The sequence below is a fragment of the Diceros bicornis genome, chromosome 39 (genome assembly GCF_020826845.1).
Source record: "Diceros bicornis minor isolate mBicDic1 chromosome 39, mDicBic1.mat.cur, whole genome shotgun sequence".
Taxonomy (NCBI): Eukaryota; Metazoa; Chordata; class Mammalia; order Perissodactyla; family Rhinocerotidae; genus Diceros; species Diceros bicornis.
The window spans coordinates 5,666,274-5,684,619 of NC_080778.1; the positions used below are offsets into that span (position 1 = coordinate 5,666,274).

At 40.0% G+C, this 18,346-nt stretch overlaps 1 protein-coding gene across 1 annotated transcript in view; it reads left to right on the plus strand.

Moving 5' to 3' along the window:
• PDE10A (phosphodiesterase 10A) overlaps positions 1-18,346 on the plus strand; it is a 247,023-nt gene that overhangs the window by 202,034 nt on the left and 26,643 nt on the right. The window contains exons 14-17 of the mRNA XM_058534019.1: positions 3,864-4,006; positions 6,239-6,322; positions 8,869-9,019; positions 13,034-13,189. Coding sequence (XP_058390002.1) covers positions 3,864-4,006; positions 6,239-6,322; positions 8,869-9,019; positions 13,034-13,189 — 534 coding nt within the window. The remainder of the gene's footprint in view (positions 1-3,863; positions 4,007-6,238; positions 6,323-8,868; positions 9,020-13,033; positions 13,190-18,346) is intronic.

Here is an 18,346-nt window from a genome sequence, read left to right on the forward strand (position 1 = left end):
GCATTCAATAGTATTAATGATTATAATAGCAATATTATTTTGCTATCTAATGTAGTTACTTTTACTGGAAACTTTCCCATAGAATTACACTGAATTACAGGTAATACTGAATTACAGTAAATACTGAGTAAATCCTGTAGCGTTCACCCTCCTACCAGAATTGAGGGGTGTCATCTCAGTGGAAGGTGAGTGACAGCCCATTGAGGTGTAGGAGGAAAGTCTAAGGACTTCTATCTAGATGAATTTTTAGGTAAATGATGTTAAAGGAACTACATTTTCTTGATTGTCAGTACATGGATGGAACTTTCGTCAAGTTCATGCATCAGATGGGCGTGTCTTGTCCAGGATGCAGAATCTCCTGTGACAAAGTGAGTCTTCTACAATGGGGAAAGTTGACGGTGGTGTCCAGCCTACACTTTCAAACCTGATCCAGGCTCTTCCTCATCTGCATTAGGAGGAGGGACTTTTTGTCAGCTGACCAAAACAATTCACAATTATGAAGATGGTGTTGAAATGTACATTCACTTTCATTTTGCTACCTGAAGATTTGCTGCTTGTGGCAAAGTACTTGGAAGAATTGTTGAATTCATAGATTACTTACACATGCTTCTTTCACAAAAAGATAAACATTCCAAATTTGCTGAGCTTTTCTGATGACAGATGCAGTCAATATTTTGTTACTTAGCAGATATATTCAAAGAAATAAACAACATTTAATCTGAACTTTCAAATTGTGAGTGACATTAACATTGAATAAGAAAATAATTGCTATTCCAAATAAACTCATGCTGTGAAGGGAGCACTTTGAAAACAGATGTTTGCAAGTATTTTCATTGTCATGTGACTTTTTTACTGTCACATGTATGTGTCACACATACAAATTACCAAGTACCTTTAAAGACTGGGAGCAGAAATTTTTAAATAGCTTCACTGAGATTTATCAATATACAGTAAACTGCCAATGTTTATAGAGTGTACAATGAGACAAGTGTATATACACCGCCCCCACATGAAACCATCACCACAATCAAGATAATGGATGTATCCACCACCCCCACAAGTTTCCGAATGCCCCTCTGTAATTCCTCCCTCATAACCCTCCCCATCTTCATCCTGCTGATCTGCATTCTGTCACTGTAAATTACTTTGCATTTTCTAGAATTATTTTATATAAATGGAATCATAAAATCTGGATTCCTTTTTCTCTGGCTTCTTTTACTCAGCATAATTATTCTGAGATTCGTCCATGGTATCACACATATAAACAGTTCATTCCTTTTTATTACTGAGTAGTATTCCATTGTATGGAAAAACTATAAACTGTTTATTTAGTGTCCTGTTGACAGACATTTGAGCTATTTTTAGTTTTTGGCTATTACAAGTAAAGCTGCAGTGAACATCTGTGCACAAGTCTTCGTATGGACACATGCTTTCATTTCCCTTGAGTCAATACCTAGATGTGGAGGGGCTGGGTCATGATATAGGGGAGTGTTTACTGTTGAAGAAACCAGCAAACTGTTTTCAAAAGTGGTCATAGCCTTGTGCATTCCCAGCATCATTGTACGTGTCCAGTTCCTCCACGTTTGTTGTCTCCATGCCGTCTTTGGTGAAGTGTCTTCTCAACTCGTTTGCCCAATTTTTGTTTGTGATTGGGTTCTTATGAGTTTTGATAGTTCTTTATATATTCGAGATAGAAGTCATTTATCAGATAGATTATTTGCAAATATTTGCTCCCAGTGTTTGGCTTGTCTTGTCATTCTCTCAAATAGTTTCTTTCTAAGAGCAGTTTTTAACTCTGAAGAAGTCCAATTTATCAGTTCTTCCTTTTATGATGATGCTGTCAGCATTGTACCAAAGAAATATTTGCCTAACCTAAAGTCACAAAGATTTTATCCTGTGTTGTCTTCAAGATGTTTTATAGTTTTAGGTTTTACATCTAGGTCTATGATCCATTTTGAGTAAATTTTTACATATGGTTCAAGCTAAGGATTGGAATTTATTTATTGATTTATTTTACATATGGATGTCCAGTTGTTCCAGCACCATTTGTGCATAGACTCTCCTTTCTCCACTGTCTTGCCTCTGCATCCTTGTTGAAATTGAACTGACCATATACATTTGGGACTATTATGTCCTCTTGAGGAACTGACCCCTTTATCATTTGAAATGATCTTCTTTATCCTTGGTCATAGTCTTTGCTCTGAAACCTACTTTGTTGGACATTAATACAAACACTCTAACTTTCTTTTTTTGCTGAGGAAAATTCGCCCTGAGCTAACATCTGTCACCAATCTTCCTCTTTTTTTATGTGGGTTGCCACCACAGCATGGCCACCAGTGAGTAGTGTAAGTCTGCTCCTGGGATCTGAACCCAGGCCACTGAAGTGGAGTGAGCTGAACTTAACCACTAGGCCACAGGGCCGGCACCTCTAACTTTCTTTTGACTGGTGTTAAATGGTATCTTTTCCAGTCTTTCGTTTTTACTCTGTGTCTTCGTATTTAAAGTAGGAGTCTTGTAAGCAGCGTAAGTTAGGTGATTTTTTATTCAATCTGATGATCTTCGTCTTTTAACTGGGATATTTAGACCAGGCGCATTTTATGTTTAGGTGTAAATCCACCATCTTGTTATTTCTTTCCTGTTTGTTTCATCTGTCCTTTATTCCCTTTACCTCTCTTTCTTCCTTTAGAATTGAATGCTTTTTATGATTTTATTTTATGAAACATCTTTGAACTGATTACAATCTTCCCCATGAAGAGTTTCATTGCGTTTGAATCTGTTTGATAATATATAAGGATGCAACTGATTCCTTTGCAGGATTAGCTGATTGACATCAGGGAAAATCTGAATTTCAACCACAAATCTTAGTGATTAGAGAATAAAACGATAAGTTATGAATAGCTGCCTTTGTTCCCTTTGGATCCACATACTCTCTGGCATATCCTTCTCAAATAGTGTAACTGAACATCTAAATGTTGAAATAAATGAAACTGACCCAGACATTAACATCACTATCTTATGAAATAATAAAGAAAAAACGTGACAATCGATAACATACATTTTATTACAGGGCTTTCATTTTAAAGTATATAATTGTTTAGTAGGAACAAAGAGTCTTGTTCAGTAAATAAAATCCTTTAAAAATACATGCTGTTTAGTTTTATCTTTTCTAAATGTCTATTTTAGTTTATGTTTTATAATATAAATAATATATGAGCATGGTGCATGTGCGTAGAATTGCTAAAGGTGTCCACACTTATTGGGAGTGCGTCTCCAGAATTCTTTTCCTGACAAAGGACTTCACAGACATTTCAGAGACTCTCTGGACTAGAGGACTTTGAGATCACCAAAATTACGCTAAATATTTTTTAAAGGAGACAGAAAAAATATCTTAACTCCCATTCATTTAGTCATGGTCTTAGTCCATTCAGGTTGCTATAACAAAATACCATAAAGTGGGTGGCTTATAAACAACAGACGTTTTTTTCTCACAGTTCCTGTTGGTAGGAGTCCAAGAATAAGGCACCAGCCGATAAATACCCAGTAATCTCACTACCCAGAGATAATGTCTGGTAAAAAGACACTTGTTTCAGAATCTAATAAGTCTTTTAAAACAGAGATAACGTTTTTTTAAAACTATTCGTTTTGTATCTTCAAAGTCATGTGTGTGGATATGTTCAGTGTATGTGGAAATGGATAGTAATAGATAGAAATAGTAGTTAGTGGGTAATAACAGTAGTTAATGGATGGTGATAGTATTTTCAATTATAGTTCTGATTCTTTTATACCAAATTCTGAACTTTAGTGATGTAATTATTTTAAACATTCTTTCAATTTATTTTGTATTTACTGGATTTACTTTCCAGATGTATCATAGAATCCGTCATTCAGAGTGCATTTATCGGGTCACTATGGAAAAGCTGTCCTATCATAGCATTTGTACTGCAGAAGAATGGCAGGGCCTCATGAGTTTCAACCTTCCAGTGCGTCTCTGCAAAGAAATTGAGTTGTGAGTATTCTGCCTCATCAGTTTCTTCAGGCACAGATTTTTAATTTGGTTGAACTTAGAGTGAAATGGGTTATAGAATTAGAATCACAAATACCCTCTTGTAGTTTTGTGTTGCCATTTTCCTCATTTGAGGTGATTCCAAATCTTCAGATAGAACTTGGAAGGCCGGATCTCTTTATCTTAAAAAAAAAAAAAGAATCTGAACAACATTTTGAAATGAGTTCACCTAAATGTTAGCTTTTCTCGTTAGTCTTTTACATTCTTTACACCGTATATTTGATATTCAAAATGGCATTTAATAACAGATATCTGAGAGTTTTCATTTCAGCATAAATTTAAATTTACAAATTAAATTTAAGAATTTAGTAATAATTAGTTCAACTTCCACACTTTGTTTTCTAATCTTGTGCTGGTATATATAATTATTTGTGGTAGGACCTGTGATGATTTATTTGTATGCCCGTTATAAGTGCACGTCAACACTATTTAACGACGTAGAACATCTTCAAAAGTGACCCAGAGCTGATACTCACCTTCTAAGTGAAAATATAGTACTGTTACATTAATTAACCAAGGAGGCCATTCGACTGTGAGGGGCTCTAACACCCTGGCTGCCTGTGGAAGCAAACCAAAATCTAAACCTAGAAATGCCTCGAGGCTACAAAATGGAAAGACCAAGGACAACACCCCACCAAAAGCCAAGTAGGCTTTCAGCTGCAGCCAATCGAATCATGCCCTTTCTCTGCCCCTGCACCTTCTCTCCCCAAGCCTTTCCCGGGCTTCTGTCTGCGGAGGGTTCCCAACAGCTTCCCGTTTGGCACTGCCCTATTTGAATTGATTTTTGCTCCAATAAACTCTCAAAACATTTAATATGCCTCAGTTTGTCTTTTAACTGTATATATATAGTATATATTGTGATGTAATAAGAAATACGTATATTTGGTCTTTTAGCTACCTTCTGGCACAGAGCTTCAAAAACCCTTGTTATTTCCTGAGTGATGTGGGTGAGAGGGAGTCTTTTGTTATTCATAGTAAACCTCTTTCAACCACTCGTGAGTTTATGCTAAGGAATGACTCTTGGAGGATGGGGACTGGTTGCCAGAGGAACCAACCCTATGATTAGAAGGTTGGCATTTTCAGCTCCACCCAGGACCTTCAGGGAGGACAGAGGGTCTGGGGATTGAGTTAATCACCAAAGGCCAAAGATTTAATCGGTCATGCCTATGTAATGTACCTCCATAAAAACCCTAAACAAGGGGTTCGGAGAGCTTCCAGGTTGGCAAACACATCAAGGTACCAGGAAGGTGGTGTGCCTAGAGAGGGCATGGAAGCTCTGCGACCCTTCCCACGTACCTTGCCCTATGCATCTCTTCCATTTGGCTATTCCTGAGTTGTATCCTTTATAATAAACTGGTAATAGTGTTTCCTTGAGTTCTGTGAGCTATTATAGCAGAGGGGGTTGTGGGAACCACTGATTTATAGCTGGTAGTCAGAAGCATGGGTGTCCTAGACTTACAATTGGCGTCCAGAGTGGGACTAAGCCCTTAACCTGTGGAGTCTGTGCCAACTCCAGGTCACGTCAGAATTGAATTGAATTATAGAACATCAACTGGTGTCTGCAAAGGATTGAAGAATTGCTTGGTGTGGAAAACTCACACATTTGGTACCAGAAGCGTTGTAACTAGAGGAAAACGGTTTCTTTTAATACTTTACCATTCTGTTTATTTGGGTTAAATGTTAGTAACTAAATTAGCAAATTAAAAATGGGCAATAACTTTGGATGTTTATATTTATGAATTGTTTCTCTGGATTTAAGTAGAAGAGAGAATAATTTTCAACACTAAAAAAATATTTCCGATAAGGTTTTTTTCCCCCTTATCTAGGAGTTATGTAATATAAGTGTAGTATTCATAATATAACTTTTCTGTGTACTTTTTCATTGCTCTGGTAACAACCACAACATCCTTTTTCACAGATTGTTTATTAGAAAATTAAGCAATGGCTTAAATATTGGACCGGGTTCCTAAGGGAATGTATGGAATTTCCTACTGGAAACCTTTAAATACAACAGAGATGTGACTGAGAAGGCAGGAAAAGAGATGGCTGAACTCCCAGTTTTTTGTTTTTTTTTTTAGATTCTTGATAGACAAAAAGTTAAATTACTTTCTTTACTTGTTATTATGTTTACCCTAATTATATTTAGAGATAAACTGCGCCTTATTTCCATTTCAGATTCCACTTTGACATTGGTCCTTTTGAAAACATGTGGCCTGGAATTTTTGTCTATATGGTCCATCGGTCCTGTGGGACATCCTGGTATGAATGACCCAAAAACTTCCTTTTTAAACTGTTAAGTGCTATGACCTCTTCCTCTCCCTTCCTATATGCCTTGCCACTTTCTTGGTTGATAATTACCTTAAAATATGCCATATGTAATTACTATTTTTTTATAAATATTTGAATAAAGAAAAGGTTAAGTTTGTTGGACAAATCCACAGCCTTTTCAGATTTCCCATAGAGGCTGCTGAGCTCTCTGGCAGTGTGGCTGTCCCTTGGCTAACAAGCAGGTAACTAACCAGGTGATCATAAAAATATAGGTTAAGGGCCGGCCCAGTGGCTTAGCGGTTAAGTGCGCGCGCTCTGCTACTGGCGGCCCAGGTTCAGATCCCAGGCGTGCACCGACGCACTGCTTCTCCGGCCATGCTGAGGCTACGTCCCACATACAGCAACTAGAAGGATGTGCAACTATGACATACAACTATCTACTGGGGCTTTGGGGGGAAAAAAGGAGGAGGATTGGCAATAGATGTTAGCTTAGAGCTGGGCTTCCTCAGCAAAAAGAGGAGGATTGGCATGGATGTTAGCTCAGGGCTGATCTTCCTCACCAAAAAAAAAAAAATATATGTAGGTTAAAATTACTTTAGGCTATTTAAAGTAATTTTAAAAGAGATAGGGGTTACTACTCAACGTAATTACATACTGTTTTAAAGTGTGCTTTGGAATATATGCATAAATTTTGCATCCACTTGCAATTTGCATTATGGAATAGGTGTGAAAGAAACAAGTCTTCTAACTCAAAGCCTTCTGCTTTATTCGTAATTTCATTATGGCCCTCCTTCACTGCAGACCTCTCCCCTCCCGCTCTGGCCTGTCTTAGAGGCCTTTCCTGACTTTATATCTCACCTTTTACAGTGTAGGGGAGCAAGACAAATCCTCTCCCCTCTGGGTCCTTCTGGCTGGGCCATGAATTAAATTGACATGAGACAGAATAACAGGAGAAAATCAAACAAAGCTTTATATACATGGGAGAGACTCAGGAAAACTGAGCAACTCACCAAAATGGCAAGGGCTCTCATCTTAAATACCATCTTTAGCTAAAGACAAGGGAGGATGTTGGGAGTGGGGGGAGTTAGTTGTGGAAGATGCCAGAAAAGCACAGTAAGCAAGAGTAAGGTTATTATACAGATTTAAGTATTGATTTTATCTTGTTTCTTCTATATCTTCTCTAAGTATTGGTTATATCTTATCTTCTGCGTTGATAAGAGTTTCTACAGATAGGGTCATCCCCCCTTCTTCCTGGTACAGAGAGGGAGATACCTTTACAGATGGAGGTTTCCTTTACAAATGTAAATGTCTCTTACAAAGGGTAAATTCTTCTTTTCAGAGCTTCTCCCATGTCTGCAGTTTTTACAAGTAATAATCCTCATTAGCCTAAAGTAATCCTCATGCCAAAGAAACACATTTTGGGGTGGCTGATTCTGATCCCCCACAGCAGCCTAAACACACATACTTAGAATGCAAGGAATAATTTTCTTTTTCACTTTATTTAGTGACTCATTAAATGGCTTATAAAGGCTCTTAGTTTCTCTAGAACTAAATGGTCACTCCTTTCCTATTGAATTCTTTGTCTTCTCTTACTTCTCTTAGAGGCTTTTGTAAATTGCTGCTTTAAAACACAGGAAAACTAACTCCAGTTATTTCTTAGATATCAATTGAGAGTTTCACCAGTTGGAACTCTTAAAATAGCATACCCTATACTTCAAGGACATTTGAAAAATTTCAGTAGAGAAAATACAGGTTATATATTTTTAGAAGTTTTATGATCTCTCATCTCTTTGGTATTTCAAAGAGCCCTGTTTTATATTGATGTGCTTTTGTTTTAAGCTGCCTTAAATACATTGAGGGAGTTGGTAGGGCCTCAAATAAGTATAAATACATGATAGTAATACAAAATAAAATACAATAATTTTGTGCAATAAAAATATATGTTATATTCTCTCGTGTACTGTGTCAGGATTTAGATATGGTCATATGCCACTTAATAATTTGAGTATACCATAATAAATTGGATTCATTTTGAAAAGATAATCACTCATGTAGAAAATCCTCATGATATACATAGTTGCAGTTTGTGAATCTGAGTATGCTTTTTGGAAGATTTTAGCTCAGAGTAGTCTGGAGCAGAATGATAGTCTGTTGTCTTTTGAGCACTGTGGGGTGTACTCTGGAGCAGGATGATAGTCTGTTGTCTCTTGAGCACTGTGGGGTGTAGGGAATGCTTGAACAGTAAGGAAGGTGTTGGGAGTTAATGATGGCAACTGCCTGCTGATTCTGGTATTTGCTCCCTGGTGGGCCAGTTAATAGATCAGAACAGAAGCTGTTAAGGAGTCTTCCTCTCTTAACTGGCTAGAGAAATAGGAGGGAAGTGGTGAGGCTCCAGTGTTCCAGTATTCAGTCTCTATGGAAGTCTTCGTGGTTGCAAGTGTGGAAGAGTACAGACACATGTGTATCTAGACAAAGTTCTCTCCAGAATGTATTGATTCTCTACTGGTTTCTGTGCTAACAATTTCTTTTCCACACAGCTTTGAGCTTGAAAAGTTGTGTCGTTTTATTATGTCTGTGAAGAAAAACTACCGTCGGGTTCCGTATCACAACTGGAAGCATGCAGTCACAGTGGCCCACTGCATGTATGCCATACTCCAGAACAACCACGGGCTCTTCACCGACCTTGAGGTGGGTGTGCACACACTTTCTCCTTCCATTTCAAATAACCTGAGTGGATTTCATGCTGCATGTCTGGAGCACATTTATGACACGGATATGTGACATGTTGTTCCAGGACAAATTTTGGTTCGGTAAATTAATAGAAGGATATTTTACAGATTGCTATGCCCAAGCATTTATCATATTATTTTGTATAAGAAATGTAGATACAGAAATTCCAACTTCACTAAGATATCCCCTAAGGAAACACTAATTTTTGTAGTCTTTCTTCCCTATTAAAGCTTAAGTCTTCTGAAATGATGTAACCAAGGTGAGTTTCTCTCATCACTCTTGTGACCTGGATGATGTAGACATGTCCTACTGATTTGAGAACCCGGAGCATTAAAGACAATTATGACATAGATGCTTATTTGATCTCCTCCAGCATAAGGAAACAAGGGCTTTCTGATGTTTCACCGACTTACCTGACTTTACATACCCAGGGTTGGTTACATACTGAAAGCTCTCCAAATCTCAGAGTTAGAAGGCTTGGGGACTGCCTAGTCCGTTCATGCACCCCTGTTGAACTCCTTCTTCAAACACCTGGCCCAGCGCTTGGTGATCAGAGCGCCTTAGCCCCAGCCATGCTGATCCCAGCTCTAGACCATCCTGACCCCCAAGGGCATCCTCTCTCCACATGGTCCCAATGAAAGCCCTCACTCGAGTCCTCCCTTCTCTCCTCCATAAAACTGGTGTCGTGCTTCAGGAGACATCTAACCATGAGAGAAGGGAGCTGTTATCTCTGTGATAAAGAAATTGTGCTTCTTCCAAGGTCACATTCACATCAGAACCCAGTGCTCCTCAGGTCCAGTTCTGCTTTATTCCATTCTCTCAGACCAAATTCAGTCTGGGCAGGAAATTTGAAAGGTGCGTTTTAGAAAAACATACTAAGACTCAAAATTTTTCTTGTTTTTTTTTTTTTAAATAATCTTTAGTTGGGGCTTAGTTTAACCTAATAAATAATTTATTATTTATTACCAAAAAAACAGGTGAAATTTGTTCTTTTTTCACATAAGTTTTTCTAAACAATTTTCCATTCGATTGAACCCCACGTTTTTGAGACTTTCAGCATTTTCTCTGTTCAATTTCATATAAGAAAGCAATTTCATTGTCGTCTTTACCATAGGATAGCCAGTGAGTTTGAGAACTATAGAAATTATACTTTGAAATGGCACTGAAATTTATATTTGAAAATGGAAAATTTTAAGATAAGTGAGAAAAATTTTGTTGCTATATATTGACTCTCATTTAAGTTCCTAATTCATTTCCAGAATTATATTATTATGTTTTTCCAAAAACTCAGGGCTTTTTGGCTAAAAATAAGCCCAAAATAATATATGTAAATTTTTTAAGTATATTTTATAAAGAGGATATTATATCTCTATTAGAGCTACTAGAAATTATTATTTGGTCTTGTTAAAGGAAAATGTTTAACAAAGGTAATTCTTTACTTTGTAAATTATTTTCAGATGCTGAATTCTGGCATATTTTTAACAAAACTATTGAACATAATGTCAGTAAAAATAAAATTGGTTAAAAAAATGGGAAAGATGTACATAACAGCTTTTATCTATTATGCAAGATTTTAAAACCTTGAAATTTCTTACCAGATTCATCATGGTTGACACAGCACCATAAAATATGGAAACAACCCCAAAACAAGTTGATACTCAGAACACAACTAATTCAGTTCTCTTAAGACCACTGAACACATAGGACTGATAACATGCAAACGTTGTCGTCAGTTTAGGGGTGTGGGTGGTCTGGGAGACCTCCCCCCACTTAGGAGGCAGGGGAAACTGGTTCTGCTCCATGAGGATGAGGATGGATCAGGGCGGATAGATACAGATAAACTTGTGGGGATTTCTGCTGACTCTCCCGCAACCCTCATCAGCATTGCCGTCAGAGGACTCTGCCTTCACACATGCACCAGAAGGATTCCCCTGGCTCCTGTACAGAGCTGACCCTTCTACTTGACCTTGTCCACCACCTCCACTCTCGAGGGCACTGCCCTTGCAGTTCTCCCCACTGCCTCCTCCATTAGCATGTTGGGTTATATCATCTGCATGTAGCATGCTGTTGTTACTTCCATCTTAACATACACTCTCCATCTGCCTCTCTGCTCAGCTGCCTCCTGGTTTCTTAGCTCTTCTTTGCTGAAAACCCATGGAAGAATTGCTGGACCGGCTGGATCCAATTCCTTTCCTCCCTTTTTTCTGAAACCAACTCTGATCAGGCTTCTGCCCCTCACACTCCAGAAAATGCTGTGGTCCAGGTCACCAGTGCTCTGTGCCTTGCCAGCTCTGAGGGTCACTGTCTTCACCTGGCTCCCAGGACAACCAGTACTCCTGGTTTCCTCTGACTGCATTCCTCCTTAATTTTGCTGGATTTGGGGTTTTTTTTTGTTTTGTGTTTTTGCTGACTCTTTCTCTTCCCTGAGACTTCTTAAAGTTGGAGTTTTGAGGGCTAGATTTTTGACCGCCTATGCCCTCACACAACAGCCTTGGTGAGCTCATCCAGTCCTGTGGCCGTAAATGCCATATATACACCGACCATTTCCTTTCTCCAGCAGAGACCCATCCTCCGAAGGTTAGACTTCAATAGCCAACTGTCAACTCAAAATCTCCCCTGACTGTCAATTACACATCTCACCTCAATCCAAAACTGAACTCCTGCCCTCTCTCCTCCAACCTGCTCCACCTGCAACTTTCCCCATCTCAGTTGATGACGATCTTACAGTTTCTAAGGCAGAAAACGTTGGAGTCATGCTTAACTCACCCCTCTCCCCTCCCGGTCCTGCCCTTCTTTCCTTTCACACCCAGGCTGCTGGAAAATCCTGTTGACTCTGCCTGCAAAATCCATCCAGACTTTAATCACATCTCATAAGCCTCCATTGCTAGCATCCTGGTCCAAGCTTCTGTTATATTTTGCTTGAATGACTGTGAAAACCTTCTCACTGGTCTTTCTTACCATCCTGGAGGCTGTACTTAATACAGTTGCCAGCATGGTGATCTGTTAAAAATGTAAGTTCAGAGCCAGCCCTGATAGGCTAGTGGTGAAAGTCCTGCACTCTCCACTTCAGTGGCCTGGGTTCACTTCCCGGTTGTGGAACGACACACCTGTGACAGTTGCCATGCTGTGGTGGCCACTCACAGAAGAACTAAAAGGACTTACAACTATGATATACAGCCATGCTCAGAACTTTGGGGAGAAGGAAAAGAGAAATGTGGGTTAGATGATGTCACCACTCTGCTAAGAATCCTGTGATTGTCCCCTGGTTCGTGCAGAGTAGAAGGCCTCTAAGGTCTTCAGCTTCCCTCCCCTGCCTGTCTTCTCTGTCCTCCTCTCCTGCAGCCCCTGGGCCACTTTTCCTGATCCTCTGACTCTCAGGGCGGGCTGATCTGCAAGGATGTGCTCTGCCTGCCTCCCCGCGGGCTCTTTCCCTGGACCGTCCTGCTTCTCTCCTTCAGCTTCAGGTCTCTGCTCACCTCTGTCTTTCCGTGGCCCACCCTGTCTGCTTTCTTTGGGCCCCTCCCTGTCTCCTGCTAATCCCCTTCAGCATTCTCTGCTTTTTCTCCTTTTCTGTGTAAGATGCCGTTTTCTCACATGCCTTATTTACGATGACAAAAACACTGTTAGAATCTAACGTTGAATAGATTTTTGAATAAAGGACGGAAACTGTCCTCTCCTGGTGCAGATTTGCTTCCTCTGTAGTTCTTTGAAACATTCGCTTTCATTTGATGCCACCTGCACTTTTTCCCCGAGCTGAGCAGGAAAACTCAAGAGTGATTTGACTGTCAAGTTCATAAGCAGAAAAACAAAGAAAAGGTTAAGAAAGAAATTAGATTATCTGATTTCAAAGATTCGTAAGGATGTTGGCGATAGTAATGGCAGAAGTTGTTGTGGTAGGGATGGTAAGCTGTAAGTCTCCTCGTATCCCGTTCCTCTGTTTTGAACATCTGTGCACTGTGTTACTTTCTTAAGCGCAAAGGACTGCTGATCGCGTGTCTGTGTCATGACCTGGACCACAGAGGCTTCAGTAACAGCTACCTGCAGAAATTCGATCATCCTCTTGCAGCTCTCTACTCCACTTCTACTATGGAGCAGCATCACTTCTCCCAGACGGTATCCATCCTCCAGGTGAGATGACCCAGGGCCACGGGCATGCCCACTGCCTCTGCTGTGTTGGAATGATCATCTGAGAGATATTAGCGCTTTATAAGTAAAAGAGGAATATTGTTATGGCTTCCTTTAAAACTAGTAGCTACATTTTATTGTAGAACCTTATATTTCTAGTCGTCATTAGATAATTTTGGTTTTTGGTTAGATAATTCTTTGTGAAGATTTTGAATATATATGTTTTATAATCACATTTGACTTTTAAATACGTGATCCCCTAAGGCAAATTTTGTTTCACGTACTTTAATTTAATTTATATGGATTGTCATATTCTTGGACCAGAATGTATTGAACAATCAGTCTTGAAAGTTAGACAAATTCAAGGTTTTAAAACCTTACATTGAAGTCCTTTTATTTTTTTCTTTGGTGTGTTTTGTTTTTTATTTTATGGTTTTTAAGATATTCTTGGTGATTGATCTGGATGACAGATCTCACTTCACTGTAAGATATACATGTTCCTTCACTCTAAACCTTTTCCTCAAACTCCCCTTGACAAGGTAACTATTGCTTCCTAATGGTTTGATTCTTCTCAAACGTTTGCCTTAAGAATAGTGGACCCCATTTCCTCCTCTCACTGTCAGTCCCTCAGAGGAGGAAGAGAAATCCACATTAGGTCCCCAGATTCTGTGTCTAGGGGAAGAGTTTTGAACTTTCAGGACTGCATAACAAAACCTTGACAGCGCCTTTAGCGGTGACTGGCTGGAGGCAAGTTGTGAAGCAGGAAGGTGCTGGGCAGTTGGTGCACTTTCTGTGCAGCCCAGGCCTCCCTCTGGACATCCAGGGTTTTTTTCTTCCTCCCATCAGCGTCTCCTGGTGGCTCCTCATTTGTCCTAACTGCCCAAGTGATTGGTAGTATTGCATGCTCGGGCCTTTGCAAAACCCAGCAAAACTTACTGTCCAGGTCCCATTCCTCAGGCCTGAGATGGTAAAAGATGACCTTGCCAAGTGCAAGCGCTATTCTGATTACTTGCTGGGTAAAAGTGAGAGGTGTTTTAGCCCTGGAGCTGTTTCAGTCACCTTCCAGCCACATCCTGCAGGAAGCGGAATGTTCCGCTTGCTCATGGGCTGGTTCTCTCCCTGAAAGCAATTAATCACCATTCCTGATATTCCCTTGACACCAATCATTTTTTTATTTTTTTAATGATATATGAATGGATGGATGGATAGATACATACAGATATAACCTAGAAATTTAAGCAGGGTAAAAGATGTGTGTGGGTATGTATATGTGTGTGTAAAGCATGCTTTTTGTAAATAGACGGATATTATAGAACTTGATGACAGTTTATAACTGCTGTGACCTTACTCATCACTTGAGTCTGTTGATTGGTACAGGAAGAAGGGTGAATGCCAGAGATGACATCAGGATGCCTCCATTTAGAAATAATTAGGACTCACTGAATTAGCACCCCATGTCCTAAATGAATTCATGCATTTGACTATGACAACATTTCTAGCAATTTAATCTGCAAAGGAATTTTCATAGCCTTTATAACATTTCTTTGGAAAAGTTATTTTAAACATAATAGAATTAGTTTTGAAATAGGCCAGGATTGCAAAGTACATTGCCGCTGGGTGGAAAAGTACATTAAACCATGTAATCTAGCAGTGATACAAAGCAGGCGGGAATGGAGAGGGCCTGGACCCCCCCGAGGAAGACTGGCCCCATTTGCTGCCATCAACAACAGAGGTTCAGAGTGGTTTGTCTCATTTTCAGCAAACCCTCAGCAATGTGGGGGTTCCAGATTACATAATGCAGTGTTCTTAGAATGATCAGAACATGGTAACTGGAGCTCATGGCACTAAGTTAAGCTCAGGCATGCTGTTGGTATCTAGAGAGTTGTTGGAGAAAAGTTAGATTCTAGGTATGAAAGATGGGGTTTCCATCACTGGTGAGGTGATAATAAGGACACACTTGTTCTCCTGTCTTTAGAAACTCAATAGATTACAGGAGCAGGAAGGCGGGAGGAGGAACTGGGCATTGGCGTAGATACAGGTGAAAAGCCCGCCATTTACAAACTGAATCTGTATCCTGGATTGTGTGAGCTGTGACGGGGAGAAGCATATTGGGGCCATAAACAGATGGCCCCATCTCCGTGGGCAGGAGGATTCAGGAAAGGTATCCTTCCTTTTCTGGAAAGTTCTATGCTCTCTGCTGATTTTACATTTTTGCTCATGATGCTTCTCTGAGTATTTCTTCTCAGATCCGTCTAACTGCCCCTTGAAATTCAGTTCAATAGCAAACATCTTTATTGAGTGCCTCCCAGCTGCCAACACCCCTTTTAGGCCCAGGGTGGGTAGTGAATGAGGAAAGTCCTCCGCCTCAGGAGCTCTGCCTTCACCCTGCTCTTCTCATGGCTCCACCAGCCCGCCATCTTGGGTCCCCGCCGTCTCTAATAGGCTGGAGCTCTCACATCTGTGTCTCAGCCCCAGGTGCCGTAAGACTTCTGCTTCTAAACACTTGAACTTAGCATTCAGTGTGGCCTAAATTGTGCTTATGATTTTACATCTCCTGTGGTGGTGGCCTCATTCACCCAACCACATGAGTGGGCGACCTCAGAGTCATCATTTCCCCTCCCACTGGCCCCCACATCCATTCATCAGGTCCTGCCAATTTTATGTTTTGTCTAGACACCTCCAGACTTGACCAATGAAGGTGATATCCCTGGGTAACCGTAAAAATTCCAACTTCCAGTCACTAAACTATGAGACAGAATAGTATATCGTTACATCACGTGGACACCTGTGATATCTCTGTTTATCCACAGTGTTTACTGTCTCTGCAGATATTCTTTATCACTGTTGCTACACAGATGGTCATGGGTCTGGAACTGTCTGTCCTCAGGCAACATGGCTGGATAGAAAATAGACAACTCAGCGTATAATGGTTGGAAACAGTGCCCATCAGGCTTTCTCAAAGCTGTGTGTGTGTGTGGCTGCGTGTCATAGTTTTGTTAACCCGAGTGCGGCTACTGTTGCCTATTGGATAAGCTGGGCAACCAAAGGGAGCATGGAGACGAGCACTCCTGGCTGACCACAGCAACATCAACATACAGAGGGAATGAGAAAGCTAACCTCAGGCTAACACACACACAAACACGTAAATGTTCATGGTGCAGAAAGGCAGGAAGAGTGTATATTCGGTTAAAGTGTGCCCTCACTTCTGTCACAGTGAGAGATGCAGCGGGCGGTCCTTGTTGAGTGGGCAGTGGGAGGAGGTTAAGTCGTGAATGAAGTAAGGAGAGGTATCAATCATCTAGAGAAAAAATAAGTCTGCGTTCTTAGCTTTTGCTGAGCTGCCCTTTGTCTCTTCATTCTGGGCGTCAGGACTGTTTCCTGGTAATTGGGGCCCGTCGCTGGGTCTAGGTCGTGATGGGTCTTCAGGAGAGAGGAAGTTCCCGCCTGGCCTCTGTAGCGAATGCTGAGCTGGCCTCTCTGACCACTGCAGCCTCCTACATGTCCATCGAGGGCCTTTCCTACCTGACATGCCAAATTCGGCCTTCAGCATACTTTGTCTGTTTGACCGCCTTTTCTTCCTCATTGATCACCATTTCTCCAAGCTCGTGTCTCTCAAATCCATCTTCCAAATATTTGTTTGAACATGTTATTCTTCTGTTGAAAAGTCAGCAGTGGCCCCCATGGCCTCAAAAATAAATTCTGTTTCTTACTTGATATACAAGTCTCTAATGAATGGCCTCTGCCTGTACCTGTTCCGGACTGTTTGTTAACTCTGTGCCACTGTCTAGATTCCCTCTATGTGTAATTCTCTCCCGTTGCCTTTCTGTGGCCAACCTCTCCTTATTTAAGGCTCAGCTCAGGCGTTACCTCCTCCAGTGAAATTGTTTTATGACATCTCCACAGAGCTGGGGCAGCAACGTTCCCCTTTTACACGGCCCCTGAGCCCCTTGAACATACACATAACTTAGTTTTTTTCACATTGTGTTGAGGTTTTCTGTTTGTGAGTTAACTTTCCCTTCCTCTGAATTATAAGCCCGATGAGGACGGTCACTGCCCCTCATTCATTCCCAGAACTGCGGGCCTAGCACTGGATCTGTTAATGTGGGCAGATGTGGTCACATGAAGGCAGAAACATGGATATGAGAGAAGTCAGAGTAGGCAAAACAATATGTGCAAAGTTTGGAAACTGGAAACTGTGTTTTGTTTAGGGGAACCTGAGTAGATATGTCTCCTTGGGACAAAGTTTAGGTGGCTCAATAGTAGAATGTAAGTGGAAAGCCTTCAACTAAGGAGATTATTTTGTGTGGACAGTGACATTTAGGAAAGTAGGGAAGCTGTGTTTTCTTATCTAAAACTTACCCATGTATGTTTAGCAATTGTGATAGAACCATTAGTGTTGGAATATTAAATCCGTTTATTCTGTTTCCTAATGAGATGTTAATGATTATTTTGTTGAACATTGAAGCTACCCTTTATCTGTCTTTTGTCTTCTGTGAATATCCCATGTTAAGTACTCCAAAATCAAAATTTTAGAAAACAGACCAATTAGGAATGATTATTCTTATTATTAAGAAAATTTGCTGGATATTCCATTAATCTTGGATTACCTAGTGTTTTTGAAACATGTTCAGATTTTAAGAAGGTTATCTTTATACCCAATATTTTAGGATCTTATGACATTTTCATGACTTTATATAGCAGTAACATTTCTGTGACACAGCTCAAGCGTTTTTCCAATTTGTCTGCATTAGGTAGAATTTATTGTTGTCTATTGCGATTATAGCAAAATTGTTGTAGTTAAATTCAACACTCCCTTTACTAATAATCTAAAATGTATGGCACAGAGGCTAGCTTAAGTCTATCCTTTTCTACAGATATATTCTGAATAGAAATGGTCTTTGGCCACCAAATTCATTTCTAGGCATGTTTGTTTGTTTCTCCTTCTCTCTCTCCCTTCACTCTAACTGCAGAAGTTATACTGGTAGATTTTATCATCATCATCATCATCACCATCATCATCATCACCGTCATCATCATCATAATTATTTGTTGGGTACTTACTATATACCAGAAACTTAAGAATTTTGTACATATTAATACATTTGATTTTTAGAGTATCCTATGAGATAAGTATTATTGTTCATTTCTATTTTACAAATA